Source organism: Centropristis striata, chromosome 15, assembly GCF_030273125.1.
Source record: "Centropristis striata isolate RG_2023a ecotype Rhode Island chromosome 15, C.striata_1.0, whole genome shotgun sequence".
In the NCBI taxonomy this organism is placed as follows: Eukaryota; Metazoa; Chordata; class Actinopteri; order Perciformes; family Serranidae; genus Centropristis; species Centropristis striata.
Window position 1 is genome coordinate 13,257,108 of NC_081531.1, and position 25,879 is coordinate 13,282,986.

At 38.8% G+C, this 25,879-nt stretch overlaps 1 protein-coding gene across 2 annotated transcripts in view; it reads right to left on the bottom strand.

The window, feature by feature from the left end:
* cpeb4b (cytoplasmic polyadenylation element binding protein 4b) overlaps window positions 1-25,879 on the bottom strand; it is a 35,214-nt gene continuing 9,335 nt past the window's right edge. Inside the window, exons 3-11 of one of the 2 annotated variants that reach the window (XM_059351168.1) lie at window positions 20,892-20,982; window positions 15,440-15,490; window positions 11,571-11,594; window positions 10,072-10,242; window positions 9,760-9,849; window positions 9,270-9,388; window positions 9,003-9,117; window positions 6,882-7,063; window positions 1-4,675 (exon numbers count right to left, since the gene is read on the bottom strand). In XM_059351168.1, the coding sequence (XP_059207151.1) occupies window positions 4,448-4,675; window positions 6,882-7,063; window positions 9,003-9,117; window positions 9,270-9,388; window positions 9,760-9,849; window positions 10,072-10,242; window positions 11,571-11,594; window positions 15,440-15,490; window positions 20,892-20,982 (1,071 nt within the window). In that variant the 3' untranslated portion in view covers window positions 1-4,447. The remainder of the gene's footprint in view (window positions 4,676-6,881; window positions 7,064-9,002; window positions 9,118-9,269; window positions 9,389-9,759; window positions 9,850-10,071; window positions 10,243-11,570; window positions 11,595-15,439; window positions 15,491-20,891; window positions 20,983-25,879) is intronic. The other variant, XM_059351169.1, reaches the window with a different exon arrangement.

A 25,879-nucleotide genomic window follows, 5' to 3' on the forward strand; every position in this document is an offset into this window, starting at 1 on the left:
TATTTTCATCACAGTTAAGATTTATTTCATTCAACATTTCACATTACAAATATTTAAAAATTATGCATACTGTTATAAATAGTTGGCTGCAAACAATTAAATAACATTAGATTTTTCTTTTTCGTTTCACTAGCACTTCTACAGACCAACTCCTAGAAATATGGACATATCCGTATTACATAACTTAATTAGAAAGGAAAATACAAAAATAGGAACTTATAAAGTGAAATGACAATAAAAATTAAGGTGATATCTTAAGTAAAAAATGCTATTAATAAATACAACAACCTTCCCATACACAGTTAAAAACTATTGAAATCTTGCCATTAAGTAACATCATTAACAGACAAATATTTAAATATTTATTTTCCTTCAGAAAATGTGAACCATATATTGTGGAGCACAATATAGCAATTAGTAAAAACTAGACACTTTAACATATTAAAAGCTTCACCTCAAAAATATAACAAAAATCTGATCAAAATTATAAAAATCAATTATACATTCCAATTAAAAATATACCAATAAACAGCTAAATACATTGTTGACCTAATAATTACAATGCAATCAATCACAGTAGCTTAAAATAAACAAAATAAGCAAATGAGCACAAAACCTTTAATGTTTTAAAAATAACTTCAATTATTTATATTAGTACAAATAGTTTGATTTCTTTTCTTTTTTACAAACACCAGCATGAAAAGGATTACAATAACAGTAGAAAATGACTGTGAAAAACATATTAACATCTTCTTTAATTAAATGTCTGCAATTAAAAATGGCATTAAAGAATTACATTGCAAAGAGTCTTTATCTGGAAAAAGGTTCAAAAGAAGTATTGCACATAACAACTTGAAGTTAACTTGCAACATTTACCACATTCAAGTCTTTAAGCTCCCCTTCCTCCAGATAGGTCTATATAAGATCACCTCGACAGACAGCGGGGATGAGTTCTCAAGTCTTTTTAAACAGTGTTCTATAAGGATGCTCAAAGTCCTGCACTGCCAATATCGATTTAAAGTTAAGTTTCTGTCTTGTTTCTCGTCTTATCTCTCTGTCATGTGCATCCTGCAGAGGTCTGCGAATGGGGAAGCGAGGAGATCAACACGTGGGGAGGGGAGAAGGGGCAGGGGGTGAGGTGAGGTGAGGTGAGAGTGGGTTTGGGGTGTCCTTAACAACTTAATAGTTGAGAAACATTTGGTGCACACCACAACAATTAATTTTAATAGCTAATTCATGTACTTGTCATTTTCTCTTTTTTGTCATGCATGCTAAGGATTACAATAGGTGCTAGTTGGCAAGTTCAAGAATATATATATACTTTTTTTTTGAAATATTAAAATATCTAAACACCAAACATCCATTCTTGTGATACGAGATTCAGCGTTAAGCGTGAACCGAATTTTGCATTCTCCTTATAATAAGTTATACTCCATCTATGGAGAGGAAACCAAGACAGAAGTTACCATTTTCCAACTAGTATAGCCATGTTTAGAGACATTAACATCAATTTCAAATTACAACTTGTTTTTTTTTTCTTTTTTCTTTTAAATTCTCGCCATGCTGTTATTGACCAGATTTACTGGAAACATCTAGTGTACGAAAAGCGAAGACCAAGAGAGCAATACACTTTGGTCTCTCCTCTGCAGATCTGAAGTCGCATCAACACAAGTGCGCACTTAGTTGTAAAGTTTCCTCAGCACTGAAATGTATAAAAAGCATAATTGAAAATAATATATATTGAAATCACTCAACTTTTTTTCTTAAAATGAACATTTCCATATATGCAGATCTCTCAGTAACAAAAGTACAAAAGCTACCTTTCACAATGTGAAAAATTGAGGTATTGCAAAAAGGAGTTTCCCCATTTGTGAAAAATGTGCCTAAAATGACTGTTGGAAAAAGAAAAAATATTTAGAAAAGTAGTGCATAATAAATGTTTATATGTGCATGACAAAATAATTTAGCTAGAAAACACTGTACCAAAAATCAGCAGGCCATGTATAAAATAATCTTTTTTTTTCATCTCATTTAACAGCAAATTCTTCACAAAGTGTTTTAACTTCTAAAATGCTCACCCACCACACCCACAAAACTAATGTCCAGGGTGCAAAACTGGTGCAACGACACCACGCCGATATGAGGATACGTTTCTCACTAGTGTGTATAATCAAGTTTCTGTACTAACTCCCTGACATATTTAAATGCTCGGCTAGTAGGTTACCACTGAGTGACTTCAAACGAATGTGACGATTAGTTTTACTTTTGTTTTGTGTATGTGCACTTAATGTTAAACTTTCCGCAGAGATAAAAACAACTAGTGCCTACCAGCGTGCACTTCCATTTTGAGCGATGGAGAGTGTGAGGCCTTGTGTGTGTGTGAACATGTGTGTACGTGTGTGTACGTGTGTGTGTGTGTGTGTGTGTGTGTGTGTGTGTGTGTGTGTGTGTGTGTCTGCAAGCCCTGTTGTTTTTCCACTGGTGTTCTAATGGGTTTTGACTGCACTGTCAAATATAGATATATAAATATATTATGTTCAAGGCCAATCTTTGGTTTGCTGGGCTTGACAGTTAAGCAAAACTGGGTAGAAGTGACAGAATTTTTAAAAAAATATATATGAAAGAACGTCCTTGAAGAAATGACAAAGGAAAAAAAAGAAGAATAAAAACCTAAATAAGAAATGAGCTACAGTATGACCCACTACTGCACAGCCATCTTTGGTTCCCAAAAGCCACTGGGTACAACCGACAAACTGCATGTGGGTCACAAGTGTGTAGTAGTAGAGCACACTGCAGAGACTATCTTCATTTATGCTTCAAAAACACTGGATGCTGAGTTGGATTAGCTTAGCAGGAGAAAGGATAGAGGGTTCGCCGAAAGGGCAGATCCCTCCATGACTCAAATGTGTGCTGACGATTGGGAAATCAGATGAACTTTTTAATTGCTTCTTTCATTAAATGTAGCTGACTCTCGGATGCAAACTTTTCATTAAAGACTCGGGAGAATTGCACAAAAAAACGAACAAAGGACAGGCATTTCCCATTTGGTGGTAGCCCCGTAGAAACTGCAATAAAAAGGTGGCCGCTTGACCATCTTTCTCTCAAGGAGTTACCTTTAACCTCAGTCCTGAAAGATCTGGATCAAACCCCCCGCTGTGTGACCACAGAAAGCCGGTTTGATCCGTGAATGAGGCCCGACCCTCTGTTAGCTGCTAGCTTAGCAGCAGAGGCCGCAGGCAGACATGAGGAGGGGGGGGGTGGGGCCGGACTTATCTCTTCACCAGTAAGCCTGTCTGTCTGCTATAGCCTCCCTCCGCCATACATTCCCCTAATACACTGTATACTGTACGTCGCTCTGCTCTGTCCCTAGCACAACCCTGGGTTTGATTACAAAAATAAGGAGGTGATGAAGCAAGTGAGTACAAAACTGTGCCAGTCGCATCACACTCTGCCTGTTGCATCACTTCCCTTTGATTATAGTTCTAAGGAAAGGAGAACACGAGCGGGTGATGTTTTCTTTCTTGCTTTTTTTTCTTCCTTTCTTTTTTTTTTAAACTGTATTCGGCACATTAGCAGCTGAGTTTGAGGTATTAGTTTTTGCATGTCAAAATGGAGATCAAAACCCAAATATGTGTTGCTAAAATTTTTCGTTTCGCGATTTTTCAAGTAACATCAAAATATTTGTAAGATGTCAGAAATCATAAAAAGAGAGGTTCGAACATTTTTGATATGGGAGGGAAAAGAATCTGGTTCGTTCTGCAGTGGGCCCTCTCTGTTCTTCAAAGTTAATCAAGATTCAGCTTTGGTTAACTACTAAGGGTCTCATATACTGTATCTGCACTCTTTAACAACTGGAAATAAGTGCACTCTTCTTTAGCAACACCTTTTTCAATCCACATTTGCTCTGGAGCCTCTTGTGCCAATAGAGAATTTAGCCACACCTCTCAGAAATAAATAGCCAATGAGATGCTGTTTCAACAGCATTTGCTCTGGAGACTCAACTAAAAAACAATCGCTCTGCTACAAAACAAGTCAATTAAATGTCAAATGAAGTGTATTGTTTGGGGTCTCTCGTATCAAAATCAAATACATCGTTTAGAAAAAATATGCCAATTGAATAGCAGAGTACCATATCACACCTCAAACTTTCCTATATATTTATTTTTTTCTCAACTAATAAAAATATTTCAAAAAATCAAACGCATAAATAAAATTATGTTACACATCTTTTTTCCTTGCTGGACATATTTGGATATAATTCCAGTTTTTCTTTTCTATCTTCAAAATATAGATATATATTAACTTAAAAAAATGAGAAAAAGGTTCAGTGAAATTAGAGCAAAAAGGAACCAGCAACAGAAAAGTGCATTTATTTGTACAATGATTTGCGACTCCTGCACTACCTGCCCTCCTGCTCCCCTGTTGCCTCTCCCTCTCTGTCGTCCGCTCAGTTCCAGCGGAAGGAGATGTGACGGGGTCTGTCGCCTCCTTCCTTCACCAGGGGTTTGTGAAACTCTCGTCCGGCGCGCGAGTGGATGGCCGCCCAGCAGTACTCGCAGTAGTACTGCAGACAGGTGACGTTAGCGCAGAAGAACGGTGCAAACTTCCCACCGCAGCGAGTTCCCTGGCACTCATCGCACAGCTGGTCATCCAGCACGTATGGCTTCACTTCCACCTGCAATCACAAGCGGGAATCATATTAATATAGCAATATTATTCCCTTTACAATGTCTGTATCCATACTGCTGCTGTCTCCCTCTCTCCCTCTCTCCGTTAGGCATAGAGTAAGAACTATGGTAGAAAGAAAATCGTTGGTAATGCTTTATAATAAGGTCCTTAATAACCATTAATTAACAAGTAATAAGGCATTGTTCTCGCTTTAGATCCGGTAGTTGCAAAAAGCATAGTTAACTTATAGTTAACTTATAATAGATGAGCAATAAAGTATATTTTAATATCAATAAGCAAACAAAATAAGATTAATAAAGGCATGGCAAAGACATAATGGGTGAGTCATGGATGTTTGTAATGCCATTATTAACACTTATATAAGCTTATAAACACACAATAATGTTAATAAGCATCTTGTAAGGACTTACAAGGGCCATATTACTTGTTAATTAATGGTTACTACAAGGACCTTAATATAAAGCGTTACCAAATCGTTTCTAAAAACATGTCTGTAGATTATCTAGAGCGGCGGTCAGCAACCTTTACTAACAAGAGAGCCAGCCTACTAAGTCTAAATTAACCTACCAACATTACTCATAGCATGAGCATTTATTAATATGATTTTGTCAGAATGCAGCAAGGACCCAATTGCAAATGAGAGTCTGGACACTGATGAAATATCTCAGGAGGTTTGGAACTGAAAGCTAAGGAACCAAAGCTAAGGGAACCAAAAACTAGACTTGAAGTTGGCAAAATGTAAAGTTCAAGGCAAACTTAAGTCGACTAAAATGTTAAAACATTTTTTCAATGCCGTAAATAAGCTACACATTTATACATGTGAAGAATAATAACTGCTTTGGGCCTTCACAAATGATAAATGAGGAAAAAAAGAAATAACATCTCATTTAAAAATGTTGTCACAGCCTCATGGAGCCACTGCCGAAGGCCTGAAGAGCCGCAGGTTGCTGACCCCTGATTTATAGGCCCCAGGTCATGATTTCTGGAAAGAGACATTGCGGTTGAGATTTTCATATGTATTTTTGGTGCTTTAAACGCCACAACCAAAGTGCCACTTGCAATGTAGTTCCATTATTTTCAAGAAAAGGCAGAAATTGAAAGATATGTATCATGGGGTGATTTGTCCTTTTTACATATTGATTTGTTGTCTTTATGTTTTTCTATGTATGTGTATCTGTTTTTATGTCTGAAAAGTACTTTTCAAAAACAATTTTTAAAAATTCTATATAAATAAAGCTCATTATTATGATTATCATGACAGGTATTTGTTTATTAATGTTATAATCTTTTAGATTTTCAATTAAACACATTTTCGATCTATTCATGGTCTATTTTTTCGGCAATAGCCAATGTATTTACGGCACCTTCTTTAATTACATCTCTAAAATGTAGCCTTCATTATTAGTGCTGTAGTCAGCAGACTAGTTTTAAATGAAACAAGAAACAGCAGCCACAGTGATCTGTTAAGATAAAAAATTACATGCGACAGCCTCCAAATGTAAAAATTTGTAGATTTCAAACTCCCTCTCCAGACCATACTGTACACCATTCAATTGCTTTTACAACTGCTCTGTGATGAGGGATGGTGCTATTAGCAAGTCACTGAGGCACTCCGTCTGCAAAATTTGCACAGCAATTATGCAAATGAGAAAGCAGCGTACTATTATTCCACTTTTTCATATTATGATGTTTTCTCTTCACTAGATATTTCTAGATCTCTGCTCATGTTATCTTGTTCACTCACCTCTATTGTGCAAATGTGAATAATATGCGAGTCAGTTACAGGCCGCAGTAAGCTGTGCAACTGTAATTCCTTGTCTGCTGACAACAGTGGGAAGCCATTGATAGCCTAAGCTTGAAAGTATAAATGCATCACACAACTGTACACTGTGTGAGTGTATCCTTCCTCAGAAACAAAAAAGGATTATTTGTTTAGATAAAGAAACATATCCCTACAAAGTGTTTCCCTGCTACACATTCTCTAATAATAAGCAAAAACTGCATAGTAAAGTGCAGCATTTTTCACTCTGAAAGAAAATACAGTAAGACTTTCTATCTCTAAGAAAAGGGGCAAAGGTGAGTGTCTGAGAAAAACAGAACAGGAAGTGAAGTGTGGGGAGACAAATGAAGAAAGAAAGGGGCCTGGAGAGAGGAGAGCAAAAAACACTGAGCTCTCTTTTCTTTCCACTCACCCGTTTATCGATTTCTCCATGCTGCAGCTGTACAAAGCGAGCACTGATAGCAGCAATGTAGCTCTGCTGATTAGAGAAGGCGACCCGCCCTGCTCCCTTGGGGTACTTCAGCTCAGGGTCTGTGTCGATGCCAGCGTAGCAAACCCCACCATACAGGCGGTCCATGATCATGGCTAGCTCCACTGTAAAGGAGGAGAAAGAAACTGAATATTCACAGTTTGACGCACAGAAGCAAAAGACATGAACACAATAAACTACATGACTACATGCGCACACATACACAGGCTTAATACATGAACTTGTGCCCATGTAGCCAGTGAACACAAACACACACGGAGCTGATGAGGGTTGTTGATCTGAGAGCTTAAAGCCGTCAACACAGATGGATTAAAGTCCAGCAGAGTTTGACGGGGCAAATGTGAGAGCAATGTCAGCTGCTAAAATGGCTGCAATAAATCCCAAATTATTTACAGTTTTTATTGTTGTTATTAACAGCAGTTAAATATGCAAATTGGGGGGAGATAACCTTGCAAATTTACAAGGCAGTTATACTTGTAAAAACATAAAAATGTCAATTGGCAGGGTTTTTTTTTTTACCCCAATATGCATGTTAATTTAGACCCAAATATTAAACGGGGTCATAAAACATGTAATGCACCACAGGGCCTTATGACCTTGGTCAGGTCCACAACTACAATGCAGTAGTCTAAAACACAGCTAGCAGCGGTGCAGATAACATGAACACACAGTGCTCTCAGGATAAAAAGGAATTTAATATTCTACTCAGCACAGCGTGCCAAAGACGGTGCTTCCTGACGGGTCCGGTGTAGGTCAAAGCCCGTCTCAGCAGCACAGCGCCTCTCTCAGCTCTAGCAGCTCTTATGTTTATTATGAACACAAGCTGATCACATTGCTATGTCTTACAGGAAGGAGGATTTTCTTTACAGCTGGCATTTCAAAGATTTGTGAAAGAAAATGAAGCATGGGAAGTGAAGGAGGGCTACTTTAGTGTTGCCTATTTGTGATTTACAGTGCAAATATATGCAAAAGGATCAAATGCAGAGACAGAATGAAAAGGCAGAAAGGCCTTTAATAAATAACAGACAATAACAAGCACCACACATCAAATAAAAGAGTTGTCATTACAAACGCTCATTTGTTGTTGATTCACCTGATGGAAAAAGGGTCTTATATAAAGAGATAGAGGTGTCGCTAACTCCGATTTATATAATCTAATCTGATGGGTCATTCAACTGATCATCGAATCATGTTTTGCTTTTTTGATCATTGATTCATTGTTTGAGTATAAATATCTTAATAAAAGCAGGAAAACAATAAAACTATTGATGGAGACAGTCGCTTTGCTGTTTTTTAAATGTACAGTGGTATTTGTTGCGTCTAGATGGGTCGTTGTTCGTAGTTCTGAAAAAATAAAAATCGGAGGACAGACAGAACACTTCTCAGTCGAAAGATATGTTTTATAGGGTGAACTGACATTTTCAGATATTGATTTGTTGTCTTTTATATGTTTTTCTATGTATGTGTATCTGTTATTATGTCTCTGAAGTACTTTTCAAAAACAATTTTAAAAAATGCTATATAAATAAAGCCCATCATTACGATGACGTCATTACAGGTATTTGGTACTACTGGGTTATTATCCTTTTTTTTCAAACCATTATTTTCAGTTTTTTCGGCAATAGCCAATGTATTTACCTTCGTTAATTACATCTCTAAAAAAGTAGCCTTCATTATTAGTCGTGTAATCAGCAGATTAGTTTTAAATTAAACAACAAATAGCAGCCACAGTGATCTGTTAGATGAAGAATTACGTGCAACATGCCTGTCTTGTTTTTAGTTAATTTATTTTCAGATTTTGTGTTTTATTTTATTTATTTATTTATTTATTTATTTACTATTATTATTGTATTTTTTATGACCTCCATCCTGTCTGGTTTGTTTGTTGTTCATTTGTATGTTGTAAAAATGAAAAGATATAAAAACTTTGAATTATTAAAAAAAAAAAAGAATTACGTGCGACAGCCTCCAAATGGAAATCATCAAATTGTAACTATTCGCCCCCCCCCCCTAAAATAAGACAAACATAAAAAAGCAGGATACCTGCACGGAGAGGACGAGGGACCCCTCCCACAAAGATGGTTTTCCTCGGGTCCAAAGGCTGAGATCCATCCATCACAAAATCGCTGTCGTTCAGGTTCCACGGGCGGATCTGGACCTGTCACACATAAAACCAACAGGTTTCAGCACTGAGCACACTTAAGTACAAGCTGCTTCTAAAGTCAAGTAAAAGTCAGAACTGCAAGTTTCAGTGGAAACAGCAAGGGGTGCAAGCAGATGGGTGTGTTTTGTGTGTGTGCTCCCACTGACCGGCTTGTCTTTGATGGTGGGGCTGGACACACACAGGTACAGCTTGCCGTCCTCCTCGATGCAGGCATCGATCAAAGCCTGCACTGAGCTTTCATCCTGGAACAGCAGGAAGGCGTAGCCTACACAAATTATAGCTGGGTTATTCATGCTGCTGGGGACGCGGTGCATTGTCAAAAAGTCATGTTGGAATTTAGCGCAACGATTACTGACTGAGCACGACATTCTACATTCACAGCAGGAAGGCTTAAGCATTAGCAAACAGACAAACAGTCCACACATGGTTACAAAATGCTTCAGATAATCGACTACACACAAAACCAGACTGCACTAAAGAATATTAAAATCAGTTACCAAAAAGCATCTTTTTTCGCACACAGAAACTATAACTAAAATGGATCTTTATGGATCAGGAATCGGGACTGATCATGTCTCAAATGTATTGCAGCTATCCTGAAAGAAATAGGGGAAAAAAATGCAAGACAAAACAAACCTTTAGGTGGAAAATAAGATTTGCTCTCCGCTTTGTGAGGCCAGTCCACAAACAGGTGTCCAAAACGCCGGAAACTGGCTGTAATCTCATCTGGAAATAAGCAGACAGAACGCATGCTTGTTGGCAGAGTATATTTTAAAAGAAAACCTTTAAGATAATAAAGAAAAGTCCTCAATGTACAAAGATGCTTGTGGAATTTTCTGATGGTCTTATGGTAAACCTTGCCCTCAAGTTCCCTTTCCTTTAAGTTTCAATCATGACCCTGAACGTCCCAGAAATGAAATCCTTTTGATGTAAATGTAGCTACTTTACCTTCATCTATGTCTGGGGGCAGTCCTCCCACAAAGACCTTGCGTGAGTAGCGTTCAACACGCTCTCCGTTCTGGTGTGGGAAGCAGTGTGGAGAGCCGAGGCCCGCAAGACCCTGGTCACCACGCTCATCGTCAGGGAAACCATCCTCCATGGGGAAGAGAGAGGAGTGGCCTGAGAGAAAGAGAGAGAGAAGAAGAGGAGAAAAGGTTGATTTCCTGGGTAGAAAAGTTGGACTTACGTTTCAGGAGGGGACTAACAGCTGTACAAACGTTTCACTGCCCTGAATAGCCCACCTAGCACTGGGTGAAAAGAGGAAGAAGCATATTTCTTTTAGTCTTCATTTGACATAATAGACATATTGGAGACATGCAATGCACATTATTAAGGATGCATTACTTGCATATTTCCATTTCCTTCGGCACTGTGTGACTTTTATGCTCTTCTACTTCTATGATGAGTGAAATTTAATTTAACATCTACAACAAAACCTATTAAAAGACTATTATTAGAAAAATACTGCTGTCTGAAGCAAAAAAGACAAAAGCAGGAGTTAAAAGTAACACAGCACACAAAGGTTAGCAGCGGATAATGTTAAACTGAAAATAATTTCATGACTGTCTTATTCAATTTAAGTAAAAACAAACATTAGCATAACCAAAACAATACAGTGATTATGAGTTAATTTCAGACATGTGGAATGAAAATTTCACAGTTTGAAAGTACATATCAGAGTCATTTTCAAAAGGATTAGGCTGAACAATGAGAAAAGTAAGAATATCATGTTATTTGTTGCACTGACCAACACACGGCTGACAACTGTATGTCTATGAAGGAGTGAACATGCATGCAGAAATCTTCTCAATGAGCAAGTCTAAATAGTTTCACAGTGGACTGTGCATGTTTGTGCAAGTGTTTGTGTATGTGTTGTAGAGACTAAGCCCTATCCGGCCTGTTCCTGCTCCTATATAACCTGCCCTGAGCTGCTTTATAAAGATTTATGCAAGGGCGTTAGCCTGAGCTTACAGTATGTGCTGTGTGTGAGTGCGTTTCTGTTGCAGTTTGTGTAAACATCACACTGCACTTTGTGCGCCTCTCTGCCTCATTAACTTCCAACTTAATGTGACAATAACCACTATTGTCTGACTTAATAATCCTGCAAAACGTGTGGGGAAATGAGAAAAAAAAGCAAGCAGAGTCATAACAAGCATAACAAGAGAAACACACACTAAAGGATGAAAGATGCATAAGATCACTTCACAAGCTGATGGCAAGGCTCGACACTTAAGACAATCATGCAGACAAACATGTCACTTCACTGTACGGATACGAAGCGCAGATTCATTTTAAACTTTAACAAGCATTCAGTTAACAACCAACGCCTTATAACCAATCAAAGCATAACAGCATGGCTTCACATCACAAAGTCAGTCAAAATATTGAAGCCTACAGATTTGGATTTATGCTGAGTGTGAAGTAATATACCCATGATTATATTTTACCTCGTCTCCTGCTATAATTCCTGGCTGCATGAGGAGTAAGGACAAACCAAAGAAGAGGGTGATTATAAAAAGGTGCATAATACACTGTAGCAATAAAGGTGCCAGGTGCTTCTTGACAATCGAGGGATGTTCCATTGTCTATCCGCTCTTTATTTTATTAATAGACTGTGAATCATAATAAGCCTGTGGAATTGTCACCACTGTACAGAAACCAGAGAATAGATTTAAAGGATAATGTCTTATTTTGAAGATCTGTGAATGGACGCTTTAGTGGTATACTTAGCTTGTATCTTAATCATGTTGACAATCATTTTATCTCACTGTAATCCCAAAAAGGAATGAGATGTCTGACACATTTAGGAATGCACACATATGACCTGGTTATTTATACAGCACTTTCAAAATAAAGTGTTGCATTATCAATAAGAGTTAAAAGACATGATCCAAAGAAAACAAAGGACAGATCAGCTCAACGGTAACAAAGTCCTACGGCAGTAAAGAGTGACACAAGAAAATACAGGCTTTAGGATTACAACATAAGAAAAGGAAACAGTGGCTAAACAGTTGTGCAACTTAACTGAAAAGTACAACTGTGTATTTTTATCATGTGTAACGATGCAGATTAGCTGCCTTCTCATTACCAAAAATCATATCAAGGGAAAGAAGAAATTGTCCAAGGACTGGTGACACACTACAGGTAATCAGGGACAGTGATTAGATAGTAAGAAGGAAAACTCACAACATTTATTACTGAACAAGATCACCAACAATCCTGATAACAACTCTGTCTCACTGACAGAAACAAGACAGAAATTCATTAAGTATGTCATTATAACCCAAGCGTTCCCAGCGGCGGTGGTTTTGTTAGAGTCTGGTGCTGTTACAAGTGCAGAGGAAGTACTAGTGTGGATAACTTCCACAATAAACCAAATGAAACTGCCAAAAGTAATAATAGGGCAGCAAGTGTTTCTGGATATGGCCAGCCATTTCACAATATGGGATTTGCCCTCCTACTGTCACGCTTCACACTTTGAAACAAAATGCATCTATGTCGGTGAGCGGTTACCATTGGAACCCCATTGTTTCCAATGTAAACATAATCGCAGCTCTGCGGCCAAGGAAGGCAACATTGGCGCCAAGGAGAGAAGGCGGCTGCCACTGCTATGTACGTGCACGGCTATGTTCCTCCGTTTTTGATAATTGTTAAACTTCTGTGACCATGGCAACAGCAGAAGATAGATCGAACGAGAAAAGAGTGTTCACCACTTATTTTTTGAAAGCACCATTTTCTTTAAGAACCAGATCGCATTCAATCTAAGAGCAGAACTGAAATCAGTGTATGGCAGTTATACCTTGATGAAAGAGAGGTTTCACATTTTAAATAACTCTATACAAAAATATGGAATTCATATCCATACCTTTTGGTCAAACATGTCTATAAAGCATCTAGGATTAATAAGACCATAATGTGGTTCACTGTCATATGTGTAGACAACAAGATGCTCTTCTTACTTATTTAATATAATATGCTTCCTGGGACACAATGTCTCTTTGCACAGAGCTGTAGTGAAACAAATTATAATGTGGACACTGGAGAGACTGAAGCATTGACCCCATCTAAAACTGTAAGGACATGAAGAGGATGAAGAAGTGGCCAGAACACACGAGCAATAATCCTCGCCTCCCTCAGCGGACTTTCCAACCCAGATGGACATTAACTCTGGGGGGAAGGTCAAAGGGAGCTCGAAAGAGAGAGGAGAGCAAGAGAAACAGGAAAGCAGATTGAAAGAGAGCAGAGAGTGCTATAAAAAGATGTGTGGTGTGGTGAGAGAGAGAGAGAGAGAGAGAGAGAGAGAGACAGAGAGAGAGAGAGAGAGAAATAGATTGGAGGAGATGGAGAAAGAAGCTGATAAAACGATGTGTGGGGGTGAGCGAAAATGAGAGTGAGCGAGAGAGATCAAGAGAATGAGGAATGCAATCTGTGTATGCTTATGAGACAAAGAGAGAGAGAGAGAGAGAGAGAGAGAGAGAGAGAGCGAGAGAGAGAGAGAGACAGAGAGACAGAGAGACAGAGAGAGAGAGCTGGTGTGCAACCTCTGAATCCTGCCTATCCGCTGGCACCATCTGTCTCAGGGCTTGATGACAGCTCCTGACCATGTGATCTGACCATGTGACCGAGCGATCTCGTGAAGAAACTACTGGCCTCTCGTGTTTTACATCCTGGCCCAAGACCAGAAGGCAAAAGCTACAACAACACAATTACACAATGATAAAGGGAGTGAGAGTGTGCAAGGGCAAAGGAGAGCTAGCTGAATATTAAACTGCTGTTGTGGAAACTGCAGCATGTCAAAGGGATTTATTCAACTGCGGGAGAGAGGCACAGCTATTATTTATATACAATTTAAAGACATATTTTAGTCCGTGCAACACAACTTTATATGCAAAGTACAGTGGCTAAAAAATCTGCATCATATTTCTCAGAAACACAAGCATGAAGGGCACCTTTAGATTAAAATTGTCCTTTCGAACTACAAAAGGGACTTCCATTTTGCATCGAAAGCCCTAAAATAAGAGGCTCATGGCGTCCTATTGGTCCACACTACATATCAACAACATCCCTGGTTTGCTTTGTTGCAGCTAAAATCACTAAAAAAAACCTGCACTCAGAAGGAGAAAGTTAACACACGTGTCAAGTCCCATGCTAAGGCTATTTTAATACCTCATTGTTTACCTGAATCCATCAACTTAATTCTAAAGTCCATCCCTATTTCTCCATTCTGTGCTTCCTCATGTCTTTATTGTGCTATAATGTTTCTTTTTATTTCTACAAACAACTATATATTGAGACAAAGTACATGTGTGATTCTACAGTGTCGAACAAGTCAGGGTGACTCAAGATTGTGATTAAAAAAGATAACAAATGTAATAGAAATATCTTGGGTTGGTGTGGTACAGCCTATATTTGAACAGCTTGTTTGTTGATACATTTAGACTTTTGCTTAAGAATCTAAATTGTGAACATAAAGTTTACAAGCAAAGTAATCAAATAGAACTGCCAGGACGTAAAGAAGCGCGAGGAAGGGGTGTCACGGGTCATATTTGACGGACGACTTTTTCTCGCCTTCTTCGCTTGCATCTCCTGTGGGCGGGACTTAGACATGAGGGGAAAGGATGCACAAAGTGGAAAGGCCTCTGGTGTCACAAACCACTAGGTCCTCTCAATTTATTCATCTTTGTTCACGTCCCACTTCATCCATCTTTTCATTTGGGGAGCCAAACAGTATCAACAGTCAAAGGGAAGAAAAGCACCCAAAAGAAGTTCATAACCAAGTGAAAGGGCATCAAGAGAAATGCTTGTCGGTTAAAACCACTTTTAAGCGACGAGTGTGGAAATTTTCATTTCATGTTGACATTTACAAAGACAGGGTCAGTGAGCAGAGGCACAAAAACTTTCGGTTGGATTAAATCCCAGGAAAGCAAGGGCACATGAGGCTCCTCAGTCACTACGCACAAACACTCAAGGTTATCTGGCACGGGGCAACTACCTCCACCTGCCGTGCTTAGAGTCACCTACACAGAGATTTACAAAGACAAACTCAGAGTCATAAAAGTCACTAAAATAGGGTGAATCATACTTCATATAGTATACCAAACTGACATGATTTATCTGAGCTATAGAACAGGAACTAAAAATGAGCTTGTTACTATTTTCAGATTGAGGAGTAATGTAGAATTAATGACAGCTTGACATTCCATCAAATTATGTTTAGAGGATAAGTGATCAATGCCTCCACCAAGGAGGTCATGTCTTTTCCCTGATTTGTCATGTTAGTGGGTGGTTGAAAACCTGAGTAGATTGCAATACGTACCATTGAGAGGCAGAGGGTTGTCTCCTCCTGGATGCGGGAACCCCAGACGACCTACACAAGGAGACACAGGACAGAAATATTTAAAATGACGATGCCTAGATATTACTACATGTGACACACAGAGGGATTTTTTAATGCAAACAGAAGCTGTACATCCTGTTTTAGTCTTAAGGCGGAATATATCAGGCAGCTTTTATGCTATGATTCATATCCTAAAAAAACAATAAAAAAATCTATGTTTCAGTAGGAAGTACACGAGTCTCTAGTGTGATGACTGTAGAACCTCCAGATGATATCCCATTATAAGGCCTATTTAAAATTTTGAGATTTAAACAAAACATGTCTACAATTAAGTACAAATCATAAAATGGCAGCAAAAGAAATGATAGACTAACATTCTGAGGGGAAATAGCACCACTGTTGTTAAGCAGTTTGTAATTTGGCATAAGGCCATGACAATACTCTGATTATTGCTTCATGTGCAGAGATGTACTTTACTGATTGCAATATTTGAACTTTGCATGCAATGTAGGACAAATTCAAAATAAAGGGGAAAGGAAAATATGATTTGTACAGAAGAACATATTGAACACTGGGTGTTTCAGACAGTTCATTAACAGTGTTCATAGAGTTTATGCTGTGGCAATAACAGATATGAGAACACTAACACATCAATCTCATTAGAGAATACATCTGTGGGACACCGGCCATCCCTCTCCCTCTCAACGACCTCCATTTCCCTATGTGTTCCTCTCTCTCAGCCTCATATCATGCATTTTACATTGAGCTATTTGCCAGGCCCGTCTCGCACGCACACACCCGCACCCACACAAATACATGTTATGATGCCAAACAAGCTTCAAAGTTATGCAAGGCTCGCTTGCTCCAGAGGGATAATGAGATGAAAGCGCTGAAATAGTACAACCATTGTTGTATGGGTACGGACCGCCCTGTGATTGGTGCATTCCAATGCCCCGGTCACATGGAAATCTGCTGGCCCCTCCCCCACACCTCGCCTATTGAGCCACACAGTAGTCAGTAGATGTGGTACATAAAACAGAAGTAGACCACAGAAACCAGGACGGACCACCCGGGGCTTTGGGAGCTACTGTACAGATTTCCATACATACAAGCCCATTCATCACAGTCTGGACATTGTCGGCATAAAAATACACTTTCACTCGTTTATTAAAGTGCTCAGTTTAATTAAATAAAATTAAAGGTGCCAACTAAAGCCAGATTACGCAGACAAGCTCAATTCCTCCAGACTGCACGGCAGACTTCAACAGTTTATCTCCCTCTGTAATTTAGCTTAGTAATATATGTACTGCTGATACGTGCACCACCCAAAAGCAAAGTCCATCTGAGCACAACCGGTCATATTGGATTTTCAGAGCCTTTAATAGTCTCTGAAGAGCAAGCGTGCCAGCACGTAAGCACACCACATCCCGGTGTGTCTGCAGGGTGGTGTGTGCCCGCTCTGTGAACCTTATTTGCAAGCTGCTGGCTGCCTACATGTACAGTGCAGTAAACGTTTAAACACATGCGTGCACAATCACACCCAACACAGTGGTGTGGCGTGTGTGTGTGTGTGTGTGTGTGTGTGTGTGTGTGTGTGTGCGCGCGGTGGCTGAACACAGAGATCCTTTCTGTCATTCAGGACAATGCTGGAAGCCATTCAAAGCCACTTCTACTGTAGACATTTTGTCTCGCCTGTTCCCCCTTGCTTCATCGCGCTCACTTAGTTCAATATGTTCTGCTGAAATGAGAAATTTGCACTCCTGCTCATGTGTATCTAAATGTGCATGTGTATGCATGTTGTCTGTGTTTATTATGTATGTGCGTGCAGGCTTGTATGTATTCTATGTGACAGAGAGCAGGAGGAAGCAAGGGACAGTTAGCCTGGAGAAGAGTCGGTGCTTAAACAAAATGTGCTGTAATTATGTTTTTCTTTTACTTTGCTGTGAGGGGAAAAGAAAGGGCTCACTTAAGTCATTGCTCCACTTGGCACAGCACTGTACAAGCATTGACTATAATTATGAAAACAAGGAACAAACAGGATAATATTTTGCAGCAGGCCAAGAGCTAAAAGACAAAAAAAGATAAGGAGTATGGGTTGATATGGCGTGATGCATCATGTGAAAGCAGAAAAGAATGGAGCACTGTACAAAAAAGAACAAATATGACGAGGATGGCTGAAGACAGATCAGGTCAAATGAGAGGAAAGGAGAGATAAACATGTTCTGTTAGAATATATTGGGAGAAATGTAGAATAAAAAGAAAAGATAGAAGATTAATTTGCTGTATCATATAAACACTGGAAGACAAGTCTATCTTTCCCCAACAGAGATAAACAGAGCTATGACACAAATGGATAAAGCAATCAACCATTATAGGAACTTTGAGTCAATAATATGCTATAATTTCAAGATCCTACATGGTTTGATTGCTAATGGAGCAGAACTTTGTGGGTTTTCAATTTAGAAGAAATCTTGTTTTGTCTTCAGGTGCCAAGCTCTTGGATCTAATCTAGTTGCAGGAATCTGTGCCAGCATGGCTGGAGCTAAGACACCAAAACGTGGCTAATGAGGTAACCTTCCAGTCTTCCTCCCTTAATACTGAGGGAAGATTTACTAAGGTTTGACAGCAGAACATTAGATCACAGCTGGATATGGCTGAGCCCAGTGGGTGTGAGGTTGAAATAAATAGGAGGTGAGAGTAAAGTGTCTGGAACTCGGAGTTTCACTCATCTTGTTGTTGCGGGCAAGAAACTGGGATGTCAGTGTGTTTTCAATGGTTGTGCCTTTCATATGGGAATATATATTTAATAAGATCAAACCGGGGAATAGGAGTAATGTGTGCACTATGTTTGACTTTCATTTTCAGCACAATAACATCTAAATGTTCAAAAATTAGAAAAGGAAACTGGCATTTAACAGAAAAAGTGTCTGTGCCGTAGTCAGTCTCTAGTGTTAAGCCTTGTGGTGTGATGAAGTACTAAGAAATGTGGCTGACAACTTAAACTCTACACCTAAATCCTGAAAGACGTTTCCTTTCCAACAACTTTCATTACCAGAACTACTCCGACAAGTTACTCCCTCTCGACCAAACATTGGCTACAGTACGTCTTGTTAGCCAAGCACTCGCTATCTATAATTACTGTCAGTTACACCCTCTGAAACAATAAACAAAACTGGCTACCTGCTCCATTCAGTAACCCAATTCTAGGTCACCATTGACCAGTGTTGCCTAACACTATTTAGCCAATAACAGATGCTGCCTAGTCTCTATTAATCAATAATCCAAGTCAGGAAGAGTCCAATTTCCAATAAATGATTCTCTCTTTCAACCAGTTTAGTGTTGGCTCCTACTTTGTAATATATGGAATAGTGATTCCATATAAATCTGCAAGTATGTTGAATACATGTCTAATATCTTTCTAAGGGCAATATCAACGTGTATGAAGGCAGGGGATGAACCGTCATCCACTGTGGCAAAGTTGGTGCTGAATGTGGGCAGTGCCAAGTGAAGTCAACCACGTACACTTCTTTGCTACTGGCTGAGAGTGCAACATCACCAAAGTTCAAAGTTTAGTACATATTATGCAAAGATGCAATATTTGCTTAGTCACCAGAAGTAAATGGAATATTTGTCCCTTCACTTGCATCGAATGGAAGTGAACAGGAAGCCAATATTAGTTAATTTTGTATCTTTGTGACCACATTTCTCTTGTGTTGTTCTTTCACATGACTAAGACAATAAAAGAGCAAAAAATAGGTGATGTCAAATTATTCCAAGGTACATGAGGGGGTGCACAATGGTTTCTCTATTTTAAGGAGAGAAAACATTGAGAACCTCTGTTATAGAATATACACTCAATTGGCAGGTCATTCGCCAACTAGTTTTAGTTCGGTGTACCTATTCCTATTATTTTGACCCCTCCATTTATATCAGTATGGATAAGGTACTGTACTACTGTACTGTCTGATTCTGAAAACCATTAAAGTGCTTAAAGAAACTACAGCCTCTAAAACAACCAGAGCTGAATCACAACCTCTCTAAAACAGCTTCAACAAAAACTCATTATAACCTTTATTAAATAATTTATTGCAGGACTGTCGTATTAGACTGCATTAAACTTAGCAAGGTGTACTAAATAAACTGCCAACTGAGTATAAACATGTGGTGAAATGCACAACAGTAATCATCAAATCTATACACAGCAGACCTTTAAAAATCCCAAACACAGTGACTTAAACTGACCCAGAAAGGAAACAGACTAATATCTCTTTAAAGGTTCAAAGGTACACTGATAGCCTACATCAGTTTACGAGCACTGTTTGCAAACAAGCCAAATGTTTCCTTTTTACTGACACATTTTTCTTTTCACTGGCAATATGTGGAAAACATTTCAGAATTCATTCTGATTTGACAGGATGTTAATAGATAAACAACCACAAGTTCGCAGTGCAGGTAACAGCAACATGCATTTGTGTCCATCACAAATGTGCCAGACGCTTTGGACAAAAACAACTGTGCCTCATTGTGCTTAGAAAAATTGTTATCATCCTTCAAAGTGAGAGGCTCTGCAGTTGTGATCATTAGAAACTAATGATGGCAACAACTTCACTTCAGATCAGTGGGAGTCCTTCCATCTCTCTCACAAATCCGCTCTTAAATAGAAAGCCTAAGCTTCCATCAGCCCTGTATCCTCTCTGTGTCTCCTTCCCAAAATGCATGAGAAAAAGAGGTCAGATTCTTTGCACTAATTTTTTTCACAAGTGAGCAAAATATATATATATATATTCAGAGTGGGAAGGAGAGAGAAGAAAGAGGAAGACAGAGGTGTAAGTTGACCTCTTGTATTATTGTTGATCACAACACTAAAGACCACACAGTGTCTAGACATCTGATCTGTGGGGGAAGTGAAACTTCTCCGCTAAGAATTAGTGTTAAATTGTGAATAAGTGTGTGTGAGCAGTTATCAGCTCTACCAACAAGCGTAACACTCCTACTGGACGCTTGGCCATAAGAAACAATCATAACACCCAGTTATCTTTATCACATATGTTTGATGTTCATTTATGAGTGTAAGGGTCATTTTACATTTAACTTTATTGTACTATATATGTTGCCATAAAACCATTATTATGATATAAATCTATTAAAGAGATTTTTGGAGGCTTGATCATTATATTGGAGCTTTAAATGTATATTCTGAAGTTAACTTTAAGTGAGTTGACACATAGATGAATACTGTGTACTAGTTATGAAGGGAAATGTCATATGTGCATCACATGTGTGCTAAAAATACACCTTGAGTAGGACTGCAAAAGTGGAAAAATACAGCTTCTGTGCACTACATCTCTACTGTTTTAAGAGTATAACAATGAAAATGGTTGTGTTGCTAGATGTCTGCTTAGTGTTTCATGTTGTTGATTGACTTCTTCACCTTTCAGGGTGTCCTGCTCGGCCCTCATGATGTCAATCAGTGAGCTCTCCAGCGTGTTCATGTTGAAGCTGTCAAATGACCTGGTGCGTTCCTAAAGAGAGGAGAGAAAGAGGACAAACAACATTTAATTTTCTTGCATTGCATAAGATGTGCCATTTCCAAAAACTTAAAATGTGTGGCAGCCAGCAGTCTTTAGAGATGAACATATCGTTTTAGCATGTGCATTAGTCACACTGCAGGAAGTACGATGTAATGCAACAACTTTTTTGCTGCTTTGTACAAAAGAAAAACTCACACAGCTCTTATTTTCTCTTACTAATGTGATCTGTATTGTGGGTAACCTGTAATGGGAAGTGAGTCTCTCCTTTGTGTGTAGAAAAGTACCGTAACCTGCAGGTGCTGCAGAAACATTGTCGCTTGGATACAGGGTTGCTGAGTGACATGCAGGTGGTGTATGCACAGCGAACCACCAATCACAACTATAATTGATCATTTTAGCAATTAACCAAAGCAGAGCCTGCAAGTCATCGACCACAACCTGAGAAGAAACAGGGGGCCAGAGGGGAGCAACCTGGAACTAATTGCATAGTAATAAAGTTAAAGTTAGGATGATTCACATATTTTTCTACATCTTTTAATGTAATAATTAATCAACTAACCCAAGATGACCAAAGAACACACACAGGACAAGGAGACAGATTATTTTGATTTTCCACAGAAAAAATATATATAGTTTTGCAATTCTGACTTCTTCACAATCTAAACATCGCCTGAACATTTGGAACAAAAGTTAGCAATCAACTTTTTTATTTTTAAAGAAGGTTTTATAAAAGGGATGTTCTCCTAGTCATCTATGAAGGGTTGCTTCAGTTCATTTCAAAGAAAAATATAAAAGACATGACAGGTCGCTTAATTTGTGTGAATTTATTTCCATAAATGCAATACCAAGATATTGTGAGGATTTAAATGCGCAATGGTCTCTTAATTAGGGATTCTGACACTTTTGGCATTGGCCTAAATAGCGGGAGTGACAAACAAAACAAATTAGGAGTAAGCCCTACTTTCACATAAGTGGAATCTCAAGCGATTCACTAATATATTCTGCAAACTGATGTAAAAACTAAGATGAAAAGGAGTTTTTCTTCAGCTTGAATGCTCTCGGCCTCCTGTTTTGGTTTTCTAGTCACCAAACAGGAGCTAAAAAAAAACCTCAGAGACATCTCTGTGGCACAGTCGTGTGAACCATTTGAGTGACACAAGGAATTTTATGAGACACTCCTTTGTTGGTTTACCCTCATTTTTGTTGTCAGCATTTCAATTCTCTTTCTGTTTTTGTCTGGTCGGAATACATTGTATTTTTTCTAAAACCTAGCCACAATTCACCTTTTTGCATGGTTATTGTGTGTTTAACTGCGGTGATACTTCTGAACTTAATTGACTAACTAACTGAGCTATAAATTCACTAATTCAATGAGGCAGCATAATGGAAGTGAACAGTAAAACCGGCAGCAGAACGAAGCCGGAGCCGAGCCAATTCTTGAGCGACAGCTTTGTCACCTACAAACAAGGGCATCCTTGGCATACCAACCATACTGGAAATGTTTGTATGCATACACAGATATGTGTAAGAACACATAACCCTGCAAATGTGTATACACAAAATATGCACACACATCAAAAACATGTGCCCATACACAAACACACACATACTCCAAGTGGCATGCTGATAAGGCTTCTGTTTTGACTCCACCTCAGCCAAACAAAATATGCTGCCTCTGACAACAACTTGTTAACAAACTCTATCCAAGACGACCGCATTTCAGACACACAGTGCTGCTGAAGACCGCAGCATTAAATTCATACCTTCCTTGTTTACATTAACAGTTGGTGCTAAATGTCCCTACAGCATCACGCGATTGTCTCATTCCTTCCTCAGTCTGTTCCCCATTTTTCCAGTCATTCTCCAGTGCCACCTTAAAAGCAGAAATACCTTTAAAAAAAGTTTTCTATTCCTCATTTATGCGTCAGATATCTCACACTGCATAAACCCAGTGACTCTTTTGGTAACAAGTTGTTCAATAAATTGTACATCGTGACTAAAGTGTTTAGTCATGATTATTTTTTCTCAGCTGTCTGGTCACGACTGATATAAACTTTCTTTCCTTCTGCATCATATCTGTTCTTTAAACGGCTTGACTATTTACAGTAAAGCTAATGAAATAATTAAATAATATCAATTGTAAAACAACACTCTAAGCCTGGCATTAGTATTCGATGTTATGTGCAAGTATAAGCAGTAGTTGTAAAATACCAGTGTCAGAAAGAATACTCTCTTTGACTCAGTTTTTGCTCAAGATTTACGTCTAGAGTTGATTGAGGCTGACAAGGTGCTGACAGACCAATCCGGACTGGGGAAATCAAGGGAATTTTTAGATGACAACATGACTCACAGCCTCCAGAAACAGACACATTTGTGAACAGTAAGCTGTTATGGGTAATAAAGCTTCTATAACCCCGAATCCTAAAATGTTGGGATGCGGTGTAAAAGGTAATAAAACAGAATATGATAATTTGTTAATCCTGCGGGCCATCACAATCTAAGGAGTTAAAAGAAATGTAACATTTTCAGAGCAGCCAACATCATTCTCCAGTTTGAAAATAACTAGCAGGTGTAGCAACAGTTTACATGAGGTGTGATTGAGGTCCATTGTACAGCCTACTTGAACTTACACTGTGTCAAGGTTACAGGAAGTGAAATGTGATTGTGGGCCGATGTCGAATATGACACCTTAATATTAAACAATACAAACAAAGCCTGACATTGAGTGAAAGACTGTTAATTAAAGTGAACTATAAGAAGTCAAAAGGTAAACTACAATCCTGACAAAATAATACACGATTTAATGTGCAGCTCTGTGTGAAAATCACCTCTCCCGAAAGGTCTGAAAAACATCATGACATCAACACTGCGTGATCAGCTCTGCCCTGGACCTGACTGATAATGGACGGGCCTTGCACAACAAGAATTACCCAACGTGTCTCTCAACCTGTAAGTAACCTATCTGTATAGTCAAACCCTCTTTCCATTCACTGCTTTGTCTTTCCAACACTATGCATGACCTCTATATTATATACTCATTTATCAAGAAACAAGGTCACTTACCTGCTTCAAACATTAAACCAAAGTCTGTTGAGAATGGTCTGAAAAAGCTCCTAGCATTCATTGTTGCAGAGGTGGGACCAAGTCATTGTTTTGCAACACATGAGTAAGTCTCAAGTCTTTGCACTCAGGTCCAAAGTCAAGACTGACAAGTCCCAAATCAAGTCCCAGAATCGAAACTTTCAGTTTAAATTCCTACACAAGTCATAATCACCAAATGTGATGCCATTTTAAAAGAGAAATAGTACATTATATTTACAAAAGTGCTAATTTATTTGTTAAAACAAGTGCAACTGAACTTTATGAAACCAAGCAGTTCTGACATTACACTTTCATAGGATATAGCATGACTTGGAGGAAGGCATCAGTCAAAAGACTCAAGTGCAGGTAAAGTCAAGAGTCATTGGTGTTAAAAGTCAAATTTGACTTGCAAATCATTTTAGATTTTGTCAAGTCTAAAGTCATCAAATGAGTGACTCAAGCCTGTCTTGAGTCCAAGTCATATGATTCGAGTCCACACCCCTGCTTTGTCACACCATGAACTCCACAGGGGTCAAATGCTAAAGGGTTCAGAAAAACAGACCAGCGTCAGTGAAGCATATGACCGAGGGTCAGACCAGACAGGCAGCTCACTTTTTCATCTACTGTCTGGTGTGTGAATGCAGCGGCTCCCAAAATCCAATAGCTACTTTTACTATCTGATCAGCCAGAGAGCGTGGTTTAAAGTTTGGCACACACCGGCTGATAAAAACAGCCAAAAATCAACAGCTGTAGCCAAAATTTCACCAGCATTTTGGCTGGTGTACATTTCCCACACTGACGGAGGAAACATACTAACACAGAGATGACATGGTAGAAGAACACACCCAGTGCACACTCTCCCTCAAAACAAATATCAACACAGGGATATAGGCCAGACTAGGTCTACTATTTCTCATATCCGCCTCAGTATCTTATGTGGACTTAAGCTATTGCTTTGGGTTAAATTAACTAAACATTCAAAAGCAAGGGAAGAGGAAACAAGTGAAGGACTAGTTAATATGGGAAGTTTAAACCACTAGTGCGTGTATCTGAATGCAGGCAAACACATGAATACATTAGTCAAACACAGCTAGGTACAGCAGCAAAGTGAAATATGACCAGGTTATTTTTCTGTAGTATACTATGATAAAAGAGCAGAAGCAGTAAGCAGAGGAGCTTCATGCTTTTGTGTTTTAACAGCGGGTGTCGGTATTCTTTATAGTACGCTCTCCTTGGTATGATGATATTTTGGCTGATGGAGTACTGCAAGGTATTTCTATTATTTGGTTTCAGGGAATAGGAATTCATTTTGTGGCTGAGATGGACTCAGTATGGCGTCCACAAGGCCTGGCTGCTGCTCTGCAGTTGCTAAGCATTAGCCTGTAGAGGTGGAGAGGGTGATTAATCATCAGATTCATGCATGCGTCTCTCTCTTAACAACTGGCCAGCTGACCAGTAAAGTACTCATCCCTGACAGATTGCAGGGCATGCACAAATACACACACTCAGTCACTCACAACATCCACACACACACACACAAACAGATTAGCTGCAAGCAAGACACACAATTTACAGTCCACATCATATGTATCTATGAAAGCTTGCCCATGCTAACACAAGGCCATAGGAATAAAAAGATAGAGGACGTGGCAGTACATACCATTTTATTTGCAGGCATTAATAAAAAGCAGTCTAGCATATGTGGGTGAGAAGAAAAAAAATATAATAACTATGACCTAATCTAGTTAGAGGTAAATGGATCAAAATGGCGAGACATTTTTTTTCAGTGACTGTCAATAAAAACCTG